This window comes from Cajanus cajan, chromosome 8 (genome assembly GCF_000230855.2).
Source record: "Cajanus cajan strain Asha chromosome 8, NIPB_CcT2T_4, whole genome shotgun sequence".
Lineage (NCBI taxonomy): Eukaryota > Viridiplantae > Streptophyta > Magnoliopsida > Fabales > Fabaceae > Cajanus > Cajanus cajan.
In genome coordinates this window covers 11,382,165-11,407,295 of record NC_138524.1, presented here as the reverse complement: position 1 = coordinate 11,407,295, position 25,131 = coordinate 11,382,165, and the positions used below count along the sequence as shown (strand labels likewise).

At 31.3% G+C, this 25,131-nt stretch overlaps 3 protein-coding genes across 3 annotated transcripts; all 3 read right to left on the bottom strand.

Moving 5' to 3' along the window:
* Positions 1-2,938: 2,938 nt before the first annotated feature.
* On the bottom strand, positions 2,939-3,957 carry LOC109790426 (vascular-related unknown protein 1). Its single transcript, XM_020349572.3, has 3 exons — positions 3,582-3,957; positions 3,412-3,477; positions 2,939-3,304 (listed from the first exon to the last, which is right to left on the bottom strand). Exons 1-3 carry the CDS (start codon positions 3,909-3,911, stop codon positions 3,146-3,148), a joined length of 555 nt encoding a protein of 184 aa, XP_020205161.1. The 5' UTR covers positions 3,912-3,957; the 3' UTR covers positions 2,939-3,145.
* A 2,684-nt stretch (positions 3,958-6,641) lies between these two features.
* Positions 6,642-8,919, bottom strand: LOC145950833 (uncharacterized). Its single transcript, XM_083062636.1, has 4 exons — positions 8,533-8,919; positions 8,316-8,448; positions 6,946-7,016; positions 6,642-6,820 (listed from the first exon to the last, which is right to left on the bottom strand). The coding sequence occupies exons 1-4, from the start codon at positions 8,614-8,616 to the stop codon at positions 6,794-6,796; spliced, it is 315 nt and encodes a 104-aa protein (XP_082918762.1). The 5' UTR covers positions 8,617-8,919; the 3' UTR covers positions 6,642-6,793.
* A 10,688-nt stretch (positions 8,920-19,607) lies between these two features.
* On the bottom strand, positions 19,608-23,789 carry LOC109790424 (RING-box protein 1a). The gene is made up of 5 exons (XM_020349570.3): positions 23,570-23,789; positions 23,445-23,495; positions 23,312-23,371; positions 20,040-20,111; positions 19,608-19,949 (listed from the first exon to the last, which is right to left on the bottom strand). The coding sequence occupies exons 1-5, from the start codon at positions 23,697-23,699 to the stop codon at positions 19,912-19,914; spliced, it is 351 nt and encodes a 116-aa protein (XP_020205159.1). The 5' UTR covers positions 23,700-23,789; the 3' UTR covers positions 19,608-19,911.
* Between the last annotated feature and the right edge of the window lie 1,342 nt (positions 23,790-25,131).

Below are 25,131 nucleotides of genomic sequence, written 5' to 3'. Positions count from 1 at the left end.
AATAGTTGAGTCATCGTCTTTAATTTATTTTTTTTCCTTCATTCACTCATAAAAATTATTACTGTTGCCTGTCAATTCTCTTATGCATTTTTTTAAAAAAATTTATAGCGACAGAAATGAACATCAAAGTGTTTTCTATATGTAACTATTAAGAGTTTGAATTTTTTTTTTTTTAACGGAAGTTTGAACAATTCTTTTAAAAATAATAAAGAAGATTGATATGTGTTAAGGTTTTGGATTATCACCTATAAGTGGTTTACTTGCTACACATTGATAAAATACTGTCTGATGTTCAACTCCCCAACCTAATTAATTAGGACCGGTTCAAACATGATGAGGTCATTAAGGCTCTATAATTTTATTTTTTTTTATGGCCCATAATTTTATATTAAGTTTTACTTAAAAAATAATTATTCACTAATTTAAATTAATAAATATATCTCATAATTAAAAGTTCCTCTTTTAAAGACATTGATTATCATTAAAACTTCTATTATTTAAATGTATTAATTAAAGGTTTCTCTTTCTCTAAATATTAATTCTCACTCAAAATTAGCTCAAACGTTTTATATTTGCTAATCATTCTCTTTTATTCTTAAAGAACTCTCGTGACATTCATGTTGATCCTTCATAATCCAATTATTTTGTTGTCTGACCCTATATTAGTTCATCATTTTTTAGAAGTCAGAAACTATCAAATCCAAGGTTACATTTTTTCCTTTTTTTTATTGTTATCTGATGTCTTTCACTTTTCCTTGTGTTGTTTAGTTGTTTGCAATACTTATTGAAAAGAGATATTTTTTAATGTTTTTTATTTTGCAGTGTTTGAAACACCTAAGTGTGATATTGTTCTTAACACCTACTCGGTTACTCTTTCAACTAAATTCGGTATGTTTTTTTTCTATCAATTTTTTTTTATATTTTATAACATTGTATTTATATATTTTCTTTATTGATTTTTTCTATTCCATTTTAATTTTTCTTATTTCTATCACTTTTAGTTGCTCTAACCTTATTGGTTACTCGGTACATAAAATTGAAAGTTAGTGGAATTAATAAATAATTTTACATCTCTAAAAGTTTGAAAGATAAACTTTTAATAAAAAAAGAATATATCATTGAAATATTTTAATTTTTTTATCAACATATATTATTTTAATTTTAAAAGGCCCAATTTTATGATTTGCTTGAGGCTTAAAAATATGTTGGATCGACCTTGGACCTAACAATAGTATTAAAGCTAATGGTTCAATCAAGTGACTGGTAACTAACTTAGATGAGTATTGGCCAATAGAATAGGTAGTGGATCCAAGACTGGAATCCCTATTAGACAATGGAATTGGCAGGAGAGTCAAGAGTGGGATCATATGTCTTGTGTCAGAAGTCTTCATGAAATGTCGGGGATGTGGTTCGTTAAAGTATGCTAACAGTTATACAAGTAAGTCAGCATTGAATACTCGTGGATAAGAAAGACTTTCGCTTGTAGGAGAGTGTAACTATATGGAAGAGACTCACACTTAAGGGGAAGTATTAGAGTTCAAGTGTGAATAAAGTCTCACATCAATAAGAGTTGAGCATGTTTAATAATATATAACTGAGAATAACTCATATACCTCATAATTTAAGGTTTTGGACTATAATATGGTGTTAAGTTCACTTATATGATGATTTATTTGTTATACCTATTAGTAAAGTACTTTCTAGTATTTAACTCCTCAACCTAATAATATGAACATTTTATTATCACATTAACTCACAACATGGATATATATATAAAAGTGTTATTCCTTTTTTAAGTAAACATATTGTTGGTATAAAGTAATAATCAATTTTTTGTTAATGGTTAATCTCACTAAAAGATTAGCTAACAACTTAATTGTGCGTCTTTCAAATTAATAACTTAATTTTTCATTTACAAGTTTTATAATTAAGATATTATTTAAAAAATTCAAACTTTTCATTTTAACCAAAACATGTTAAGATATAAAATTAGTGTTATTTGAGAATATGTAAACTTGTGTAAACATGATGCCATTAATTTTTTTTTAAAAATATATGAAAGACTTGAATATGTTTTCGATCTCTCAAATATCAAGTGAATTTGTTTTTATTTTCTAAAATTTAAAATTAAATTTTATAATTTTATAATTTTATAATTTAAAAAAAAATATTTCAATCTCCCTATCTAAAATTCAAACATAATTAATAAATCTATCACATAAAATCTTTCAATTACTAAATCTGTTATACAAAACTCATAAATATTTTCATTATTAAAAATATAGTATCATCCTCAATTCACAATTAACTCAAGTTATTATTAATGACACAAGTAGTCTTATAACTTATAAGGGAGTATACATCATTCTTTTCATTATTAAAAATATTATGTTTCAATATATTGTATTTTCTAGTTTAAGTAAAAATTATCAAAATGATATTTTATCCTTTCAAAGTATTTTTCATTCACACATAAACTTGGTTACTTTTTCTTATGTTTTAACTCAATGCCCACATTGGTAGAAGCATCAAATTTCAATAATGTCACCACCACACTGATCAGTCTCTTCTAATTCTAAAAATGTTAAATTAATAAGTACCATCTAATTACTACTTTTGGTAATCTAATTTTAAGTTAAACAATACCAACATACTGCTTATGAGTTATGACCCACCTGATTCACTTTGACTGCTATACCTATTCTTTGGCCTTTTCTACCTGTACTCATTACCAATAACCAGCATCAATTAATAGTGTTTTTCTGTCCTTGTTGTATGAATTATCAGAATCACATTGATTTAGTAATTTCAAATTTGGAGCATTGTCGTCCACATGATTGCGAAACATTATCTTAATTATGTTTCATTGAGTGATTAATCATCGTGGAGAATCAGAAAACTGGCACACTACTAGAGTTAAGTTTCCCTTCAAGAACAATTACCAAACACAAATTTATCAAACTGCTAACTAGTAACTAGGATCAATATACACATAATCACATACAGATTATACATCACAGTCACTGATCATGCTCTTTAATATACAATTCCATAATTTGAGTTACACAGAAGATCACAAAGAAAAGGAGACAAGGAGGGGCAGAAAGATAGAGAGAGAGAGTAGGTATATAGACAAAAGTATCAGTCACCCCAAATAATTAACCAACAAAGACAAAGGAACCAAGCATAGCCCCCTTTTCTTCAAGTCTTTGCAATCAATATTCTTTCCATTAAAATTCAAATCATGCTTATCATCATCCATCTTCAAATCTGAATAAGGCCCTGATGATGTGATTCCCTTACCCTACACAATCATGATCATGAAATCATACATAGAATTTGTTAGCTAGCTAGGATTGAGAACCAAATTTATTTCTTCTATTGATGAAAAGCATTATAATCCAGGTTTACCATAGAACCTTCTAGTTGATCATCAACCTTCCTGGAACTGATTTCAGTTTGATTCAAGTCTCTGACCTACAGATAATTAATAATGATATTAATGGAAAGAAAAAAGTGTCAGCATATGATTGATGAAAGAGGGAAAGAGAAAAAAAAATGAGATCATAAGAAATTGGTACCTTGGGGCTATTGACTGGAGAGCTAGCAGTATCTTCCAAAGGGTCATCTTCTGATATCTGTTTGGCTCTTGCTTTCTTGAAACATAGCTTTTTGGGTAGATTTGGTGCACTGGAGAGGAGATGATTGTGATGAGAAAATTTCCATGCAGCAGAAGAAGCAGCATCTGAGAGCAAAGAGGAGCCATCCAAACTGGAACAGTAACTTGGCTCTATGCCCTTTGAGAAATCTTGCAAGTAAGATGTCCATCCACTTTCCCCATCAGAACCATTTGGGGTTTTGCTGCCAGCCACTGCTCTGCCTCTGGATGAACAATTCAGAGAATGATCCATTGGTCAAACTCTAACAAGAACAGCATATATACTATATAGACCACCACAATAATAACAATCATTATTATTATGGGTTTAGTAGTAATAATCTCTGTTGACTAAAAGTTATAAAGTATTTCTTAGTTTAAGTAATATTAAATTTGATTTTATTGAGTATGATTTTGTATTTTAGTTTTATGTATATAAAAGTTGTGATTGAAAGGAAAGATTTTATTAAAAGTGATTAATCAAATTTATCAATAGAGATTAACAATTAACAAAATTTATAAATACTTCATACTAATAATATAATCATAAAAAAAAAATTATAATATTAATCAAATAAAAATTATTATTTGTATAAATTTTAAGATAATCATCATAAAAGTTAATAAATTTGTCATATATTATAGTTTATAATTGAATATCATGTAAAATTATTTTACACTCTCATTATATCTTATTATTATTATATGCAAATAAAAAATATATAAAAACCGTCATCTAATCACATTACTATGTATAATTAGTAGTAATTTTGACTACCTTTACAATATATACTAAGAGTATTTTTTATTGGTTAATAGGTAGCAAAATTTTAGTAACTATGCATAAGCATTAAACTAATTATAATAATATTTGGAAGAGTTTGAGAAAAGCTTTTGTAGGGATTTAAAACCGAAAGTAAAGAGTGAAGAATGGAGAAAAGGGGAGCCCATACAATATTCCTGGGGTGGGCCATAGGGTGTTGAGGAAGTTAAAGTAACAGTTGAAATTCCAACTGAAAAACCAAAGCTAGAAAGTAGAGAGAGAAAGAGAGAGAACGTGCATTGGAAAAAGAAAAAAAAAATTATAGAGAGAGAAACAGTTGACCTTTGAGGTTCTGAAGGACGGCATTTTCCTATTTTCATTTTCAAGAGTTGCCTTTGTGGGGATGGAAATTGTGTAGATTCATTGTATTTGTATGCCAGTAAAATATACTACTCACAACAGATACATACGTATATGTAACTAGTTAGCTGATTTTTATATTAGTTTTTTAATTAGAATTTAAGTACCACTTTATATAATAACTTAGACTAACTTTTCATATATATTTTTATTACTTGAATTATTGATGTGAGATTTTAATTTAAATAGAAGAGCAATATTAAAAACACTTAAATGAACTGTATTAATTTTTTTTGTCTAAAATAAATACCTCCATGCATCATCACACGAATTTTTTTTTAACAGCAAAGTGTATATATATTATATTGGTATAAGGGATACCATAATCCATATACAAGATTGTTATTAAAGTTGGGCTTAATTTAAATAATAAAATTAATTACCAACTACAACTTTCTCTCTCTCACACACACACACACATATATATATATATATATATATATATATATATATATATATATATATATATATATAATATTTAATATATAAAAGTTATTGGGTTGTAATTTGGCATTTAGCACATTATTGTGTTGTTTTTAGCTATAAATGAATGGTTCAATTCATAATTCTGTTAAATTTGATGTTTTTTTTAATAAGTGTTCTCATTTTTTATTAGTATTTTACATTTTATAATTTATAAGATAAATATTTAATTATATATAATTAAAATATAGACTTAATTATATTTTTTTTGACATTCAGGTTTCATAATTTTACAAATTTTGCTATCCAAAATTTTAAATTTGTATTTTTAATCACCCAACATTCAACAATTCACAATTTTACTTTCTTGTTAATTTTTTTTACGTCATTAGTTAATTATTATCATGATATATCGATTCTCAATATATCATGTTGAACACTGATATATGAATTGGTGATACTGCATACAGGTATTTGATATAATATGTTATGTTAGTAATTAATATATTAAAAAAATCTTCTAAAATAGCAATCAATATTTTCATTCAAAAATAATTTCTAAAAATTACTTTTATTTGATAATAACATCTAGAATCACACTCATATAAGGTGATGAATCAAATTTATAATATACTCCATATACATCCCATTTGATCGGGTTTTTAGAAAAAAGAATCTTATTTTATATTGTAATTTTAGAATATATATCAACAAAGTACACTAGTAGAAAAAATACTTTTAAGATCGGTCATTTTTAAGTTTTAAGATCGGTTCTTTGACCGATCTTAAAAGAGATGATCTTAAAAGTGGAACTTTTAAGATCGGTCGTCAGCCGATCTTAAAAGTCTAGCTTTTAAGATCGGTCATGCCAATAGCTGATCTTAAAAGCTGAACTTTTAAGATCGGTCATAGTAATAACCGATCTTAAAAGCTGGTCAGCCGATCTTAAAAGTCTAGCTTTTAAGATCGGTCATGCCAATAGCCGATCTTAAAAGCTAGACTTTTAAGATCGGTTATGATAATAGCCGATCTTAAAAGCTAGACTTTTAAGATCGGTCATGATAATAGCCGATCTTAAAAGTTTTGAATTTTTTTAAAATGTTTAGCTTGTTTTGAGAAGGTTCCTGAACAAAACCTACAAATTAATACCAGGCAGTTGATATATTTTCAATGGTCCGCAATACATACAAAATACAGGATAACTTTTTTGAAACAATTCAAGATTCAATACAAATGATTAAATAAAGTTAATCATCAGTATTGAATCTCAAATGGGAAACTAAGGTTCACTCAATACAAATGATTAAATAAAGTACCTAATTATGTTATGAAATAATCTGATCACACCACGTCGACCGTAGTGGATTAAGAGAGATATAGTAAATAACGAGGCTATGTTATGAAATGAAAATATTTACATTTTATTATGTTTCCAAAACAACCAAAATGACATCAAAGCTTAATAACTATTGTACAATGGTAATAATATACTAACAATTAATCAAGAGGACTTCAAGGACGCTATCTGGTCAAGGCAGTCTAGCAAGTTTTGATCCCTGCATAATAAATGAAATTATAAAATAAATAAACAAATATTACCACTCACAAAAAGGAAATAAGAAAAACTAAAAGTGACAAATTTTGTTTAACAAGCACACTCTCAATTCTCAAATAAGTATACCTCCCGACAATGATAGTTTGGACCAAGAAGCTGCGTAGCATAAAATGTGACTATGCGAAGGACTTGGAAGCCTGCAAGTTTTTAATAACCCAATCAACAAGATAATTAAGCTTTAACATATAGGACTAAGGGTAGGGAGAATATAAATTTTTTTTAGTACTTTTGTCACAAAGCGATGATCCATAATTAGTCACAATAGTTTGATAAAAACTTATCCAGAATTAACCCGAATACTTGGTATGACACAAATTTATATATTTTATAAGAAAAACCATACCAAAACCTTCACTGTTAGTTACATATATTGTCACAATTACATTTTTATAAGTTTAAGGTAGTTATTGGAAGTGTTAGAAGTCTTATGGGGAACCACACTCGAATTATGATATTGCGAGAGAGCTTTGTTTGAGTTTTCTACTACTTTTCTTAATTTTCTTTGTAATTACTTATTGTTTTCATGACTAAGAGCATTTAAATTCTATTTTGCTGGGACTAGTTGCAATTACTGAATCTTATGTAATCATGTTCATATATTAAGTTATATTTATGCCGTTATCACAGTGATTATTTATGTTATTAATTGTTTTATGGTTTGATTGCTCACACCTAAAATGATAATTGACTAAAATGATATTGAAAAATTAATTATAAGTCTAGGACCGAAGTAAACATATAAAAGTCTTGATTAATAGAAATAAAGTTTATTTTAGTCATCTTAAGACTTTTGTTCTAGTGCAAGTTATTTATTCAAGTGTTGCAGGAATTAAAGTTTAATTATGTGGACTGTGTTGTGCAGGGGAGGGGTTCTTATTTCATTCGTCCTTCTAAATATTTTAATTACAACATTTTAATGCACGATTGTAGGAGAAAAAATTGCTAATGTTAAAATAAAAGAATACGCTTTTCTAGTAGTGCCCAACAGGTCTCATAATGTGTTAACTCAAACTAATTTAATTTGTTTGTATATAGGTTAAGTAATGAGTTTTAATTTTTAAATTTAATATATATGATTCAATCTAATTTCTGTTTTTTCTTAATAGTGGGAGGTTAAAAGTATATATATATATATATATATATATATATATATATATATATATATATATATATATATATATAAATCAATAAAGTATAAACAAATAAAGGAATTTGAATATGAAGAGATGAATTTTGAAATAAATGTAGTTTTCCCGTCAAAAAGTTTCTAAGATTAACAGGTCTATTTATAATTGGTTTTATAAAAATGTGACCGTAAGAAATTTCTTGATGATGATTCACTAAATTCACAAAATCCGTTAATTACAGTATAGCACAAATGATGTCTCAAACATTCATCATTCAAAACAAGAAAAAGTAGGATCGAGTTAATTTACCTTGGAGATTGAAGAGTGGCACAAAGCAGCGTGTGAAGAAGCTTGATGGAGCGAAGGAGCCTACCCGGCCACGAGGACCGAAACGGAAGAGTCGCGATCGGGAAGACACTGCATCCACAACGAGCGTGCTACCCTGCATTCACAGCACAGTGAGTTGAACACTGAAACACACCAAAAACGAATCGAAAATAGTTTTTGTTTTATGACGAATTGTTACGTGTCGATGAATGGAGGCGCAGGGGAATGCGGGGAATGAAACGACGCGTTTCTTGATTGCTCGGAGCAACGCGCGAGTCACCATTGTTTCTTCGGATATGGCTTCGTAAGAAACAGTGATTAAGCTTAAGGGAGGAGTGGGAGTGTCATGTGCGTTGGTGACGACGCCTCAGAAAATAAATTAGGGTACAATTTAAAATTTAGAATAAACTTTTAAGATCTTGAGAGCTGATCTTAAAAGTGATTTAGTGGTATTTTTGTAAATAAGATTACAATTTTTAAGATCGATCATATTTTAGCCGACTTTTAAGATCGGCTAAAATGTGACCGATCTTAAAAGTTGTAACCTTATTTATAAAAATGTCACCGCATCATTTTTAAGATCGGCTCTTTAGTGACAGATCTTAAAAATTGTAACTTTATTTTAAAAAAATGTCACCGTACTACTTTTAAGATCGACTCTTTAGTGACCGATCTTAAAAGTTGTAACTTTATTTACAAAAATGCCATTGTTTCACTTTTAAGATCGGCTCTTTAGTGACCGATCTTAAAAGTTGTAACCTTATTTACAAAAATGTCACCGCGTTACTTTTAAGATCGGCTCTTTAATGACCGATCTTAAAAGTTATAACCTTATTTACAAAAATGCTACTGCGTCACTTTTAAGATCGGCTCTCTAATAACCGATCTTAAAACCCCGATCTTGAAACTAATTTTTGTACTAGTGGTAGTAGATATAAATATTACACTGTGGAGTGAGAATAAAAAACGAAGTATGAAAAAAAAAAAACAAAGGAAATTCAAAGGAAATTCCTTAACAGTACAAAAATACCATGTACGAAAAGTATGAAACGGGTATCCCTTGTTTTTTTTTAATCAAATTTAATCGGTGATCTTTGCTTTAATAATGTTGGGGAGTTTTACATTATCGAACACTCCATATAATGAGTAATAAGTAAATCACCTAAACGGATTTGATATCACAATGTAACCTAAAAATTTAAGGTATTAGATAAGTGAATCTTTTTCATTTATATACTACTCACCATATCCAACTTTAACATATGTGAGACTCACTTTATATTTGAATTTCAGCAGTTCTCCTCATATGTAAATCTCTTTCACATGGTCACACTCCCCCTCAAGTGGAAGTCTTTTTTTTCGTCAACGAGTATTTAATGTGAGAAAAGAGAGAGAAGCAAAAAGAGAGAGTAACAGATTTTATAACTGAATTTGTATTATGTGAATTGTGTTTATTCAATATGTAGAACACTATATATATAATACAGCTGAGTATTCACTAACTAACTAAACTTTAGTCAGTTTAGTAAACTAGAGTTAGCAACCCAGAGTCAGTTTGATAACTGCTCTTTACAATACATTCACACCCCCCCCTCACAAACTTAAGTTGGGTGAGAAGCAAAAGGAAGTTCAACAACTTTAAGTTTGTCTCTCAAAAATAAACATCTGGTAGAAGAAAGAGGCTTGGTGAGAGCATCAGCCCATTGATCTTGAGCAGGGATGTGTTGAACAGTGAGTTGATTGGCAAGAACTTTTTCTCTCACAAAGAAAAGATTTATCTCCATATGCTTTGTTTTTGAATGTAGAACCGGATTGTGAGCAAGAGACACTGTGCTTTGGTTATCACAGTAAATTGTAGGAGTGGAAAAGGGAACCCTTAATTCATGAAGTAGAGTTTGAATCCATAGAACTTCAGAAGTAGCTTGAGCCAAGCTTCTATACTCAGCCTCTGTACTTGATCTAGCCACGACAGGTTGTTTCCGAGACCACCACGAAATTAGATTGGGACCAAGAAAAATAGCTGCACTAGATGTTGATCTTCTGTCATCAGGGTCAGCTGCCCAATCAGCATCACAATATGCATACAGTGAAAAGGGTTGATGAACACGAGCTGATTGAAGGTGTAGACCATAGAAAATTGTACCCTTAAGATACCTTAAAATTCTCTTGACTGCATTCTAGTGACTTTCAAGAGGATGGGCCATAAATTGACAAACTTTGTTGACAGCAAAACTAAGCTCAAGTCTGGTTATGGTGGCATATTGAAGTGCTCCAACAACTGATCTGTAGAATGTAGAATCAGCTAGAGTGTCTGAACCATGTATGGATAACTTGTAGGATGACAACATAGGAGATGAAATAGCATTGGCTTCAAGCATATTAGTTCTTTGAAGCAGATCTCTGATGTATTTACTTTGTGTGAGGAGAACAGATCCATTCTGTAAGTGTCTGACTTCTATTCCCAAGAAGTAGTCCAGCTTGCTAAGTTGTTTGAGGGAAAAAATAGAATTAAGCTGATTTATAAGTTGCTGAGTAAACTGAGAAGAATTCCCTGTAATTATAATGTCATCAACGTATACAAGAAGATAAACAATATTAGATTGCATGTGATAGGTAAACAGAGAAGGATCACACTTGCTGGCCTTAAATCCAAACTATAGTAAAGTATATTGTAGTCTCTCAAACCATTGACGTGGAGCCTGTTTTAGACCATATAGTGCCTTGTTTAATTTGCAAACAAGAGTAGCATCATGGACTTCAAATCCAGGAGGTTGTTGCATATAAACAGTTTCATTTAGTGAGCCATTTAAAAAAGCATTGTTTACATCTAATTGATGAATGTACCAATGATTTGAGATAGCTAGAGTGAGGATCAATCTGATGGTAACAAGTTTGATGACTGGTGAAAAAGTCTCATTAAAATCAAAACCTGGTTGCTGAAGAAAGCCCTTAGCCACTAATCTGGCTTTATATCTATTTACAGACCCATTAGAATTTTCTTTAAATCTGAAAACCCACTTGTAGCCAATGGCATTTCTGTTAGGAGGTAACTATACAAGAGTCCATGTATTATTTTTTAGAAGAGCAGAATATTCTTGTTTCATGGCTTCAAGCCATTTAGGATCCTTTAAGGCTTGCTTAACATTCTTTGGTTCAGACTGAGAAAGAAGAATAGAGGGATATTTGGGTTTGTGAATGCCAGATTTAGATCTAGTTTGCATAGGGTGAACATTCTGTGACTGTACAAGAGATGTAGACTGTGGATCAGTGTTGGACAGAGATGAAGTTGAGTTGGTAGACAAAGTGGTAGGTGTATAGCAAATAGGATCAGTGGAGGAAGTAGAATTGTGTACAGTGAGTTGTGGAGACAGAGGTTGAATGATTGGAATGGAAGTGGATACCTCAGTTTAAGAGCTAGATAATGTATGTGATGATTGAGTTATGGATGAGGGAAATAACTCATGATAAGGAAAACGATACTCATTGAATACAACATCTTTGGAGATAAAAATTTTGCCTGTAGGAGAAAGACATTTATATCCTTTATGAGAAGTAGAGTACCCTAAGAATACACACTCGTGAGATCTAAAATCTAACTTGTGTTTACTGTATGGTCTCAGAAGAGGAAAACATGCACATCCAAAAGTTTTAAGAAAGGTATAGTCTGGAGACTGTTTAAACAAAACAGTATATGGAACAACATATTTGAGTGAGGCCAAGTTCTACTATATGTCTGTGCTTTCTTTCAATTACTCCATTTTGATGATGAGTGTGAGGGAATATGACTTTATGATTAACACCTAAGTCTTTTAAGTATTTAGACAAAGGTCTAAATTCACCAACCCAATCAGTTTGAAGACTTTTAAGAGAAGTATTAAATTGTAACTCAACCATCATTTTGAATTGTTTGAACACAGTGAGAGTATCAGATTTGTTTTGCAGTAGATAGATCCATGTAAAACGTGAATAAGCATCAACAAAGCTTAAGTAATATTTGTAATTATTCGAGGATTGTATGGGGGCTGGTCCCCACAAGTCACGGTACACTAATTCTAAGGGATTTTTATACACTGAATTAGACAAATTGGAAGGCAAACGATGTGCTTTGCCCATACAACAAGCATTACAAAAGAAACCATCAATTTTATTCACAACAGGAATATTACATTGTTGAGAAACAAGCTTTTGAACATGAAAGTTTGGATGACCTAATCTAGCATGCCATAAGGTATGAGAGCTAGACTTGACATTATTCAATACATCAACATCAGAAACTACAATATTGGAATTATTAGAAACTATGAATGCTGAGGAGTTGCTTGGAGCAGCTTGAAGTTGAAGATTAGGAAAGCAGTATAAACCATCAGACCCCACATTTCCTTGCACCAACACTTCATTGGTGACCTGAGATTTAACCAAGCAATAAGTGGGATGAAATTCATAATATACAAAATTATCTTTAGCAAACTTACTAACACTGATAAGATTTTTTGTAATATGAGGAACATGTAAAAGATTATGTAGAGCTAGAGACATTTTAGGATTATTTTGAGAGGTAAAATAGGATGAACTAGAAGAATGAATAGGCAAACCTTGACCATTGCCAATGAATATCTGATCTGGTCCTTCAAAAGGACTCATTTGTTGAATATTCTGTTGTTCTCCTGTCACATGAAATGAAGCACCAGAATCAGGAAACCAGTTTGTAGGATTACTAGTTGAGCTTGTGTTGGTCACCATAACACTAGGTTGTTGAGATGTAGCAGGTCTCATGTTTCGATTCACTTGATTGTTGAAGTTGGGAACCATAGGGTTATGTTGTTGCTGATTAAACTGATTCTGAAATCCACCGGTCTGATTGTTAAATGAAAAACCAGAGTTCTGAAAACTAGGATTCTGAGAGTAGCTTCCTTGAAAATTGTAAGCCATCAAAGGTTGATAGTTTTGATCAAATCGATGATAAAAATATGCAGCAATGTGACCAATTTTATGATAAACTTGACACTGAACACCTGATAACCATCCACCGCGACCACGTCCACGTCGACCTCCACGGCCACGATAGGTGTTTCTTCCAGCATTCATTTCCATATCAACATCTTGTGAAAGCTGATTAGATTGATTTGTAGACTCAGTTTTCAGTTGCAAACCAGAGTTAGGGTTTGTTATTTGAGCCTGTGTTAAATTTATTGACGCTTATTTTGACAGAAGCCTTTTCTTGTATTTTTGAAGTCGCATCTCGTGTGCTAGCAAAAGAGCTTCAACTTCTTCAATTGAAGGAGTTTCAAATTTACTTTCAACGATAGAAATCACAGAGTTGTAGTCTTGTGAGAGACCTTCAAGAATTACATCAACATGTTCTTGTAAGGAAACTGATTCTCCAACAGACGCTAGCGCATCAACAAGAGCTTTGATGCGAAGAAGAAATTCTTCCATAGGTTTTTCTTCAAGAGAAGTTGATCGGAGTTTGGTTCGTAACTGTCGAGCTCTTGCTCGAGTTTGTTTATGAAAATAATCGTGAATCTTGTCCCAAACTTGATACGAGTGATTGCTTCCTAAAACGCAAGACAGAATCGCAGGAGAAAGTGAAGATTGAAGCCAAGACATGAGCATTTGATCTTGCTGCTCCCAGGCGATGTATTCGGGATTGAGCTTTCTTGCATCTCGATCTGTTTCGTTCAAGAATCTGAGTGGAATTTTTGGACAAACAACAAAGTGTTGAAATCGATGAGCTTTGATGACTGGTTCGACTTATTGACACCATATGAGGAAGTTCGTCTCATCTAACTTTGACGAAATCGTGTGTGCAAACGTAATTAGGGCAGACGAAGGTTGCAGCGAATACGCTTCAGCCATTGATGATCATCAAGCTCTTGATACCATGTGAGAAAAGAGAGAGAAGCGAAAAGAGAGAGTAACAGATTTTGTAACTGAATTTGTATTATGTGAATTGTGTTTATTCAGTATGTAGAACACTATATATATAATATAGTTGAGTATTCACTAACTAACTAAACTTTAGTCAGTTTAGTAAACTAGAGTTAGTAACCCAGAGTCAGTTTGATAACTGCTCTTTACAATACATTCACACAAATAAGGATCTTACTGCTTGCATTGTTGTTACACATCAATGACACATGTCCTCCACACCTCTAAAATAACTTTCAATATGATTCCACTATTGGATCCATCCACTTTCAATTCTATTAGTCAATATTTGTTTGAGTCAATCATCAATAACTTGGTCGAAGCATCGACTCTAATACTACTATTGAAGAGTTTTACATTAGGAAGCACTATACACAATGAATAGTGAGTAAATCATATAAGTAATCTTGATACCTGATGAGCCTAAATTATACTTGTTTTTATACAAGATTTAATGATCAAATTCTTCCATTCTTTGTATCATTGCATTTTAATTGTTCTCATTTTGGTTTCTTTTGTATATGCAGGTATTCAAGTAGAGAATTGAGGATAAAAAGGCCATTGGAGTGGAAACTCAAAGAATTAAGGAGCAGAGAAGGCTACCGCGCTGAGCGCGCCAGAACACGCGCCGAGCGGGCACAAAACAGAGAGAACTCTCAGCCTTTGGAGCTTCACGCTGAGCGCGCAAGTAAAACGCGCTGAGCGCGCTCGAGGCCGAGAGCAATTGGAGCATCAGGGAAAGCACCCGCGCTGAGCGCGCAGCTTAACGCGCTGAGCGCGTAAAACCTAATTTGTCTCCCCAAATGCGTATAAAAGGCAAATTTTGAGGGTTTTCTCCCTCATTCACTCAGGGGCGCCTCCAGGAGCTGTGGAAGGGATTCCCAAAGCTTGGGAACGGCCATGGTGGATCATTCCTTCGGTTCTTCCTTTCCTCTTCCATCTCTATTTTATTTTTCCCCTCTTTGTTTTGAGAGGTTCTATCCTTTGTATTGGGGTTTTGATGTAACCAACAAACTTTATTGTAATCCTTTTGTGTTAATGATATATATATGTTTTGTTTCATTCTTTGTTGTGTATGATTCCATGCTTAATGCTTGCTTTGGCTTGATCACCCTTTGCATGATTTAAGGTTTCATTGAGTATTGGGAAATATCCTTGAAACTAGTTCTGAACATATGCCTAGTGGGAATTGTACCTAGGGATAGGGCTTGACCCATTAGTAGTCTTAAAACCCTAACCGGTAATGCGGGTGGAGGTATTGAGTACTCAAGGGATTGATATTCAATATTTTGCACCTAGGCTCTTTCTCTAAGGAATTAGGTCTGAGTAAATTTATGGTTGACTGAACAATGAATGTAACAAGAGACATAGGATTCACTAGTGTTTGTTTGGTGAAATCAAACCCCCACAACTTCAAGTGTCCATTTTACCATTTCTCACCCCATTTCATTTCTAATTCATTTAATTGTGTTTTAACAATTCCAGTAGTTTTGTTCTTAAATTCATATTCATATTTATTGGGATTGTTCTCAAGTCACAAGTAGCCAATGAATGCTTAGTTTACCTTCTAATCCCTGTGGATACGATATTTTTACTACTTGTACGGCCGGTACACTTGTCGTGTTTGAGTCCGTTGAGGGAAGTAACCTAATCTATAATTATAATAAAAAGTACTTCAACGGAAATCTCAGCAATACCACAATAACCTAAAATCTTAAGGCATTAAGTAGGCAGATTTTTCTCACTTATATACTACTCAACATATATTCAACTTCAACTAATGTAAAACTCACTTCATACTTGAATTCTAACAAATTGATGATTAACATCCATTTAGTACTTTTATACCAAATAACATTACTCATACATCAAAAACTTACACCTTAAATAACATTACTCATGTGAAAGATATGTATGATATAAAATTGCATAATAATTGTTATAAATAATTTATTTGAAATTGTAATTAACATTTTAGATTTTATATGGACTTATTTTATAAAATATATGGACTTATTTAACCCTATCCGATTCACTATTTTTAATATATTTTTAATATTCATATATTTTGTTTATATTTTACAAGTTTAGCTCGACCAATGGGGCCATGTAAATTGTCCATTTTTTTCTCTCTAAACTTTACATTCTGAACCTAATTATGGGTTGTTCAAACTATTACTTTACATTTAATTTGTCATCTCTAATTATTAAAATAATTTTTTTATTATTAGAGAATATTTATTAAAAATTAAAAAAGTTTATAATATATTTCTTATTTAATGAATCTTATTCATAATCTTATAATTTTTAATAACTTTCATTTAAAATTATTTTTGTTCATTTTCATTGATGTTTAAGTTTTTTTACACATAAAATAAGAATTATAATTAATATTTTAGATTTAACAACGATCATTATACAATTTTCTAATAAAGAATTGACAATAATTAATATTTTATTTCCTTTTTATTTATTTTTTATTTTTATATTTTCGCTCTACAATAATAAATACAGGTATTTAAATATATAATAATTGATTGATATTTTAAAATGACAACAAATTGGGACAGCATTTTTTTTGTTGCTAAATTGTCAAATAAAATGGAACAAAAAGAGTAGTTGATAGTGTATTAGAAAACATGTTAGTAGTACCAATCATTGCTTAATTATTTTTCATTTTCATTGGACACCACAATAAAAATGATGTTATTAATCACAAAATCAAACTATTATTAATGTGAAGAATGCTACCAACACATATTTTTAATACACTTTTTATTAGTTAAATTAAAATTTCGAAATCATAGGTAAAATAATTAAATAAAAAATAAGATAACAAATATTATATATTTTCTAATGAAATTTAACTAATAATAATACCTTATTAAAAGAAACTAATAATAAAATAGCCAACAAGAGACGTTAAAGTTACCTATAGAACAGAGATATATCTAAAATGGACAGGCAATCAATCTAGCTATAGCTATAAAAGAACCTATACGAACACAGGAAATAATAATATGGTGATTAGTTATGACACCTACAAATGTGCTGTATCCATAAGTTGACAAATAAGTAATGAATGGTTTTATCCGAAAATTCATCCTTATCACCATGAATACAAGAACCCTAATAAAAATACAAACACGTAAATTATTTACACAAATTAATTAGCACGAATATGGACAAGAAACCTATCTATCTAGTAGCTAGCTATAATACTATAAGAACAAATATAATTAAGATTCCAAGATTCGCAATCAAAATGTAACCGAAGTGTCCAACTATCTGCCTGTACTTTGAAATGTGGGCAAGTATAACAATTTTGCTTAGATTAATATGATATCGAGCTATGATAGGAAATTAATGCTACTGTCGTCTTAAATAAGCGTAAATCACAAACTTTTTTTTAACTGTAATTCTAATATAAAGACTTTATGTTATTTATATATCATCGTTTAATATTTAATAATTTGCAAAAATATATAATTATCAAGGCATGATTTAAAAATATATGCAGAATTTCAGTGTATCAAATAATATGTTTTTAAAACAAAGTATTCACTATCAATAACAATAATTAATCTCTATTAGAGATTGTTAATGTATTTTAAGTGAATGTTTTTCTTCCCACATAATATGTGATTTTGGGTTGATAAAGAAAAAGATGAAAGAAAGAATAAAGAGGAGGATGGAGGAAAAAATGAAGAGAACTAAGAATATCTCCGACGGAAATTGCTTAAAAATAAAATATTATTTTTTTATGTCATATGATTTGGAATTATTTAAAGTTAAAGAGAATTACTTATATAAACAACTATTTTTTTTGTGAATTGATTAGCATTTGTATGTGTAGATATAAGAAAAAGAATATTAGATATTGAAAAGAGAAAATATATTTCCAAGTTAAGTATTTTTTAATATAAACGAAAATTATAGGAGTTGTTTAAAATTAAGGTCACATGAATAAATTCACTTAAAGAAATAAAATGAGTTACTTGCTTTTAAATAGCATTGAAACTTGAGAAAAAGATACGGAGAGAGAAACATAAGGGAAAGAAGAGGAGAGAAAGAGTGAAGAGGACAGAAAGAGTGGGAGAGAGAGGGGGGACAGAGAGAGAGAGAAAAGAGGGAAGAAAGAAAGAAAAGAGAGGAAGAGAAGGGGAGAGAGAATGAGAAAAGGAGAAAGGGAGACAAAAAGTGAGAGAATAAATATAAATTTGGGACTATAAAGAGAAAATAAGTATGGAAAATTTTAAAATTGTTTACAAAATTTGAAATTATACTGTTTGAAATAATTAAAATACTTTCATAAATCATTAAAATTTTAACTTATTTTTAAATTCTTTGTCCAAACCAAATATTTTAACACAAGGCATTTTAAATTCACAAAAAACGAATAAAAATAAACTATCCTTTTAAAATTTCTCATCTAAAAACTGCATTGAAGGATCATCACTTATCCTTAGTAATATCAAATTGTTTGATACACATTAAGGGGGCACAACCAGAAAAAAGGAAGACATTATAATAGATTTGAATCTTATGTGCACTTCATCCAATAAAATCTTATTCTTAACTGAAAGTAACAAAGCAAATTTAAATGATAAAGAAAGTAAGACGTTTTCATGACTGAGCTTTTCACTTTTCCCTGCAGAAGATTCAAATAAAAATTCCATTAGAAAATTCATTTCCTACTATGACCATTAAGTTTGCCACACTAGGTTTACTTCCTAAATTTTGAAAACATGGGACAATTGTCGCGTGCTCAAATTCTGCTCCTGCATTATATAATATTTGTATCTAGAATTGCATTTCGTTCTTCCTATGTAACATTGTATTATCATAATATGAAATCGAACTAAGCTTGGAAAAATTACAAATGCTATAAAAAATCAAAGAAAAGATAATTAACTATACATTTTTCTTCAAATATATGTAAATCGTCTACCACGGATCCAGGATTCCTTTCTAAATGATTTTTTTGTTGCAAAATTAAATATTTGGGTACTTCAGACGAACCAAGAAAGATTCCCCAAAAACCAAGAAATAACGAAACATTTTTTAACGGAGCACCATCTTGGTAAACACTAGACAATAAAACTTACAACAAATACTGTTTTCTAATGCTTGAGAAAGGAATGTAGCCTAGCTTGAGATACATGAAAGTGCTTGTAGCCTAGATAGCGAGCCTTCAGTACCCTAACATAATGTATAGTCACCTTTACAAACCACTTGAAAAATTGACAAGGCGGTCTACAAAAAAAGATGCAACACCTCCAGCTGAGGCAATTCACCAAATAAGGAAATGTTAATATAATATAGCATGTAATGATCCTGCAAATATGCTCGAATGAGATTTAAAATTGATGAAAAAAAAAACATTGTCGATTATAAATTAACCAGCTCACAGCTCAACAACACTACAAACACAAACAACTGAAAGGAAGCATATGAATTACACAAATCAAAGCATTAAAATAAAACTTTACATATTACCATCCGTGTATATTAAATTTCATTAGACACTGATTTCTTGAACATAATAAAGTCAGTAGACAAGCAAGAGAAAATAACAGAGGGCTGTAAATATTGAAAAGCTAGGATAAACAGTCCAAATGTCCAAGGAGCTCAACCACGTCAAAAAGTTCTAGTGGCCGTATTTCTGAAACTCCCACTCACTGTTATCTGCACAAGCACAGAAATACAAGTCAGAAGTGCACTTCTTAATCCATAAGCTGCCATAAGAACAGGATGAAAGGAATTAGGCACTCATACCTAGAGGACAAACTTGACGGGTCTTTAGCCATCGACTAATGCAATGGAAGTGAAAAGCATGGTTACAAACTCCTGTATAAAATGTAAGCCAGTGCAACAGGTTGAGTAACGAGCACAAACTATCCAGAATAGTAACATAAGCCTTCTTAATTAAAGAATGACCTACAAACACTTCTTTGAAGTCCCAACTGATCAAAAGAATTTATCCTAAACTGAAGGGCACAATATTTTTACTCATGAAGAAAAGCATTATATTTTATTCCCAAATACACCAAAAACAAAAATGAGTTGACACAATTTGGGGCAATCTAGCAATATCAAAATCTTTGTGGAGTGTTAGATAAAGGAAAAGTTAAAATAGTAATGATATTTTTCATTTCATTGTTGATACGAAACAGAATGTAAGGGGAGCATTTTATAGAAGCTACCCCTCTTGGTACAGCTGTAAGATAGATTTACTAAATCAAAAAAGGAGACAGGTGGCATACAACACACCTTCAGGAATATTCTGTTTGTTATAACAGAATTAAAAGAAAAATGCAGAACAGAAAAGACACACGCAAGTAAAAAACAATATTTACACACTAATATGGAGACGTAAGGAATATTTACAGTTATGCAAAATTGTTCCTATGCAAGGATATTTTTTAAGTAACAAATAAAATCATGATCAAATGCATTTGTACAACTCTAATGATAGGGGAAATAACTTGCAGTAATGAATAAACAAGTTTAGAATTAGCAATTTGTTTGGTATGTCATTCTAGAAGGGAAAGGAAAGGAAATATAATGTTGATAAACATCATCCCTAGTTTGGTATCAAGGGTGGAAAAGGGGAGATTAGAATGAAAAAAAAAACCAACTAGTCCCACAATTTCTCATCCATCACATTTTGGGAGGAGTACAAAGGGAGGAAAATGAAGTGGGAACATGTTTCTTATCCATCTCAATGTTACTAAAAAGTATTTCCATTATTTTCATTATGAAACCAAACAAAGGAAGGGAAGCATCATTTATTTCCATTATAGAAAAAAACAACAGAAATAATAGCTCTTTCACTTCTCTCTTTCTTTCCTTTCTATTTTTAGTAAGTATTCCTTCTTTCCTTTCCCTCCTTTGCACCAAAAACCCAGAGGTCATCTCATAAATTATAATAGTTGATTCACATAGTTTAAACCATAACTTCAAGGGTCAAGACAGAGCAATTAAATTTAAATATTGCAGGTATTTGAATAGAAGAGTGGCCCTATTATGGTACCATTCAAACTTTAAAGTTATAATCTAATAGACTCATGAACAGAATGATATAGGATCTCGATACTACAATAGTCTTTAAGGTACACAAGACTGAAATATATCCTACATAAAATATATAATGTGATTTGCAATAACTGTTAGTATCCCCATTAACTCTAAAGAGAAACATATGTGGGTTAGTGTTTAGCTTTTGGCTGATTTTTGTAAAAATCATGTTGCTATGTTCAAGGTTGAACTTTATAAAAAAGTTATTTCCTTATCAAATCATTAACTACTTGATCACATATGATGATGCTTGATCCCATTATGGTGCAAGGTTATCACTAAGGTTATACGGCGGATGGCGGCAAGGACCTTTAACTGCCATACTGCCATGGCGGACAAAAAAAAAAATATATATATATATATATATATATAATATGATGTAAGAACAGAAAAATAACAAACACATATTAAAACCAACAATATAACAATCTAAAATTCATGGCATTCATTATCTAGTGATAGTCATCATAAAAAAAACATAAATTCCTAACCAACAAAAGGATTAAATAGCCATCAAAACAAAGATATAATGTTAAAAACTAGCAAACACAGCGACAATTCCTAAAACTATTTTGTTTAATCCTCTTCATCCTCATCGATGTCTACATAATTAATTTCCACATGATGATGTTGCTCATTTCAAAATCCTTCCTTCTTCTCCATCTGATTGTATGAGGAAGAAGATGCAGTCACGCGGAGGGAAAAAGTAAGAATCGCCCGCGGAGAAGAATCACGTTTGCGAGGGAGAATTGGAGAAGAAAATCGCGTCAGATGCGACGGTGTCAGCCGCATCGGAGGCAACGGTGGTGGCCGTGTCGAAGGTGACAGTGGCGAAGGGTCTTGTCAGAGCAGGTGCTTGTTGCACGAAGGAGAGGGCTATGCAAATTAGGGTTTCTGCGGCAACCCTATTTTGCACAATTAAGCTAATGGATCACCCAACCCGATATAGAAACCCGGGCCCAAACTGAAAAAAAAAAAAAAAAAAAAGGCCCATAATGGCGCCATGACCCTGCCATGCCGTTACCCATGTAACAGCCGCCATATGCAAAATGGCGGATCCCCACCATACATAGGCCAAACGACCATAATGGATCGCGGCGACGGCCGCCATACCATTATGGCGCCATTATGCCATAACAGCCAATTTGACGACACTGTTATGGTGAAAAGAATAATTTTATATTTCCTCAGAGAAATGTTCTGATTGTTTTCTGCTTAGTTATGCTTACAAATAGGTATATTTAGAGAGAGAGAGAGAAGAGGGCAAATGCCAACTAGGATAAGAGGGATACCAAATATTACAACTTTAAAAGTCGCATCAATTGAGGCATAGGCAACGGCCACAAGGTTAAGTGGACAGATTAAAAAGAAACACTAAAATGTAAAAGCATTACTACTGTATGCACAAGATAAAGATACTACATTTGCTTCAGTTGAAGAAATGAACAAAAAAAAAGGTAACATACGATAAAGCAGTGTCACTTGGTAATGTTAATCAAAGAAACATCAAACGATCAACTCTGTTCAGCTTACATAACATCCATATTCCAATCCAAAGATATATCACACCTTTTGCCTCACTCAAAATCAAGGAGATAAAGCAGCCACCAGCCCAATAACAATCTTACAATACACAGCATAGCACAAATAGCACCAGGAAGAATTGGAGGATCAAATTTAAGATATTGCATTCAAACAAAGGTTTTTATTCTTTTGAATCAAATTCTATACCCATTGCCTATCGCATGCTATAAGTGATGTTTAGGAACATCAAACTCCCAAGTCATCTCCTTGCAGCAATAGAGATCGAACCATTACAACTAAACAATATCTTAATTATTAATTCTACATTTTAAATCTAAATATAACCATAACATTCCAACAATTACACCTAGCTTCAACCCTAAGATGACAAACAAACATAAAACAATCCATTTCGAATTGGAAAGAAGAGAAGCTTTGGAACATACCCCAAGCCACAGTGCATTCCTCGCTAGTGGCGCTAGCCTGGTTGGCTTGGCACTCGATGCCTAAAATCAGATACCAAAATTTAAAAAGCGGAACGAATCGCCACAAATTGAATAAGCGTTTTGAATTGCTTACAGAGATCCATGATGTGGTTCCGGCAGATAGCACAGTTATCAACAACGATGTCTGCAAAAGGAGAAAAGAAAAAAAGTGAGATTTCAAAAATAATCGGAAAATTTAGGGTTTAAGGAGGGAAATACCCCAAGCCCAGAGAGCGACGGCGTTCCACTTTTTGATTTCGAAGCGCTTCGGCTTCTTGGAAGAAGGGCCGGCACTGCTCGAAGGCTCGCCGGCGGGAACCATCGGAACGTCGGAATCAAGAGTTGCCATCTTCCTCTCTCTATCTCTCAAGTTCGCAACTCTCTCTCTGATTTGTGCAGTGTTTATTTCTCGATGGCGGAACAATAGTATTGAAAGGTCTTCTACGCTTTTGCATACTACATTCATGCGTATGTATGTACGTACGTATGTATGTATGGGTGTTCCTTTTCGATGGGTTGGGCTATTCTGTTTAATGGGCTTACATAACTATTGGGCCTATTATTGGGCTTACATAATTTTTTTGTGCAGCTACTGTTTTCTCGGTCTACCAATTTTTAATTTTCTTTTTGACAAAAATATAATGGTTCATGATATATACACCACCTTTTTTCTATAAGTACATCTCCTATTTAAAAAAAATAATTAAAATTTTAAAATATTTTTAATTTTTAATTTTTAATTTTTAATTTTTTAATTTTTAATGTTACATCCACAATATTTAATTTAATACTTTTTTTTCACACATTTTTTCTCCTTTTTTCAATTTTTATATGCACTTCCTTATCTTTCTTTCAATCACCTATTTTAGTAGCATGTGAAAACTAAAAGAAAAAAAAATGTATGAAAAAGAAGAAGAAAGTAGTAAATTAAAAGTTGAAAGTGTAAAATTAGAAAATTTAAAAAAAATAACTACAATATTTTATTTTATTTTTTTCAAAAAAGGAGGTATACTTATTAAAAAAAAGAAGTGTTTATATCATGAGCCAAATATAATTCATAGAAACTAGTTTTGAATAGAAATTTTTGTCATACTGCCACTGAAAAAAAATAATTAAGCCCACCCCCAAATTATTTATCAAATGATTAAAATAAAACTTTACATATTAGTGCCCCTGTAAATTAAATTTCATTAAACAAACTAGTTTCTCAAACATAATGAAATCAGTAGACAAATAAAATGAAATAATATAGAGCCTTAAATATTCAAAAAATAAAATTAAGATAAACATTTTAAAATGTCCAAGAAGCTCAATCACTTCAAAGTAAACCACTATAATTAACCTAGTGATTAGTTAGGAAGGAATTGTGATAATTACAAGCATGAGAACTTAGGATATATCTTTTCTATTTTTACCAAAAAAAAAAAAATCACTTTAAAGTAGTGTTTTAAAATCTGACTCCAACTACCCAATTAGATCGGTCTAATCGAGAATCACACATATAATTAATAAAAGGACGATATTATACATTTCGAAAAAATGGTTGAATCATCCTCCGAATAAATAATAAAGTGATATTTGTTAAAAAATTTAATACATAATATTCATCATCAGTGTGTCGAATAATTTTTATGTTTGAAGGATGTAGCATTTTTCTTGATAAAATCAACATCTGTATCAGATATGTAAGTGACTGGCCATTGACATCATCATACTAGTGAACTGGTCTAAATGAACCTTTTCTAGTTGACTTGGACTTCTTCTTTTCCCAGAGACTCGCA

Excerpts from the sequence above, each read along its gene's own strand:
- LOC109790426 (XM_020349572.3), bottom strand. The coding sequence starts at position 3,911 with ATGGATCATTCTCTGAATTGTTCATCCAGAGGCAGAGCAGTGGCTGGC. Across the intron at positions 3,478-3,581 it reads CTCCAGTCAATAGCCCCAAG|GTCAGAGACTTGAATCAAAC; the intron begins GTACCAATTTCT and ends AATTATCTGTAG. Across the intron at positions 3,305-3,411 it reads ATCAACTAGAAGGTTCTATG|GGTAAGGGAATCACATCATC; the intron begins GTAAACCTGGAT and ends ATGATTGTGTAG.
- LOC145950833 (XM_083062636.1), bottom strand. The coding sequence starts at position 8,616 with ATGGTGACTCGCGCGTTGCTCCGAGCAATCAAGAAACGCGTCGTTTCA. Across the intron at positions 8,449-8,532 it reads GCGCCTCCATTCATCGACAC|GGTAGCACGCTCGTTGTGGA; the intron begins GTAACAATTCGT and ends CTGTGAATGCAG. Across the intron at positions 6,821-6,945 it reads CAAACTATCATTGTCGGGAG|GGATCAAAACTTGCTAGACT; the intron begins GTATACTTATTT and ends TTTATTATGCAG.
- LOC109790424 (XM_020349570.3), bottom strand. The coding sequence starts at position 23,699 with ATGGCAACTCTTGATTCCGACGTTCCGATGGTTCCCGCCGGCGAGCCT. Across the intron at positions 23,496-23,569 it reads CGTCGCTCTCTGGGCTTGGG|ACATCGTTGTTGATAACTGT; the intron begins GTATTTCCCTCC and ends CTCCTTTTGCAG. Across the intron at positions 20,112-23,311 it reads GGAATGCACTGTGGCTTGGG|GAGTTTGTAACCATGCTTTT; the intron begins GTATGTTCCAAA and ends CATTTTATACAG.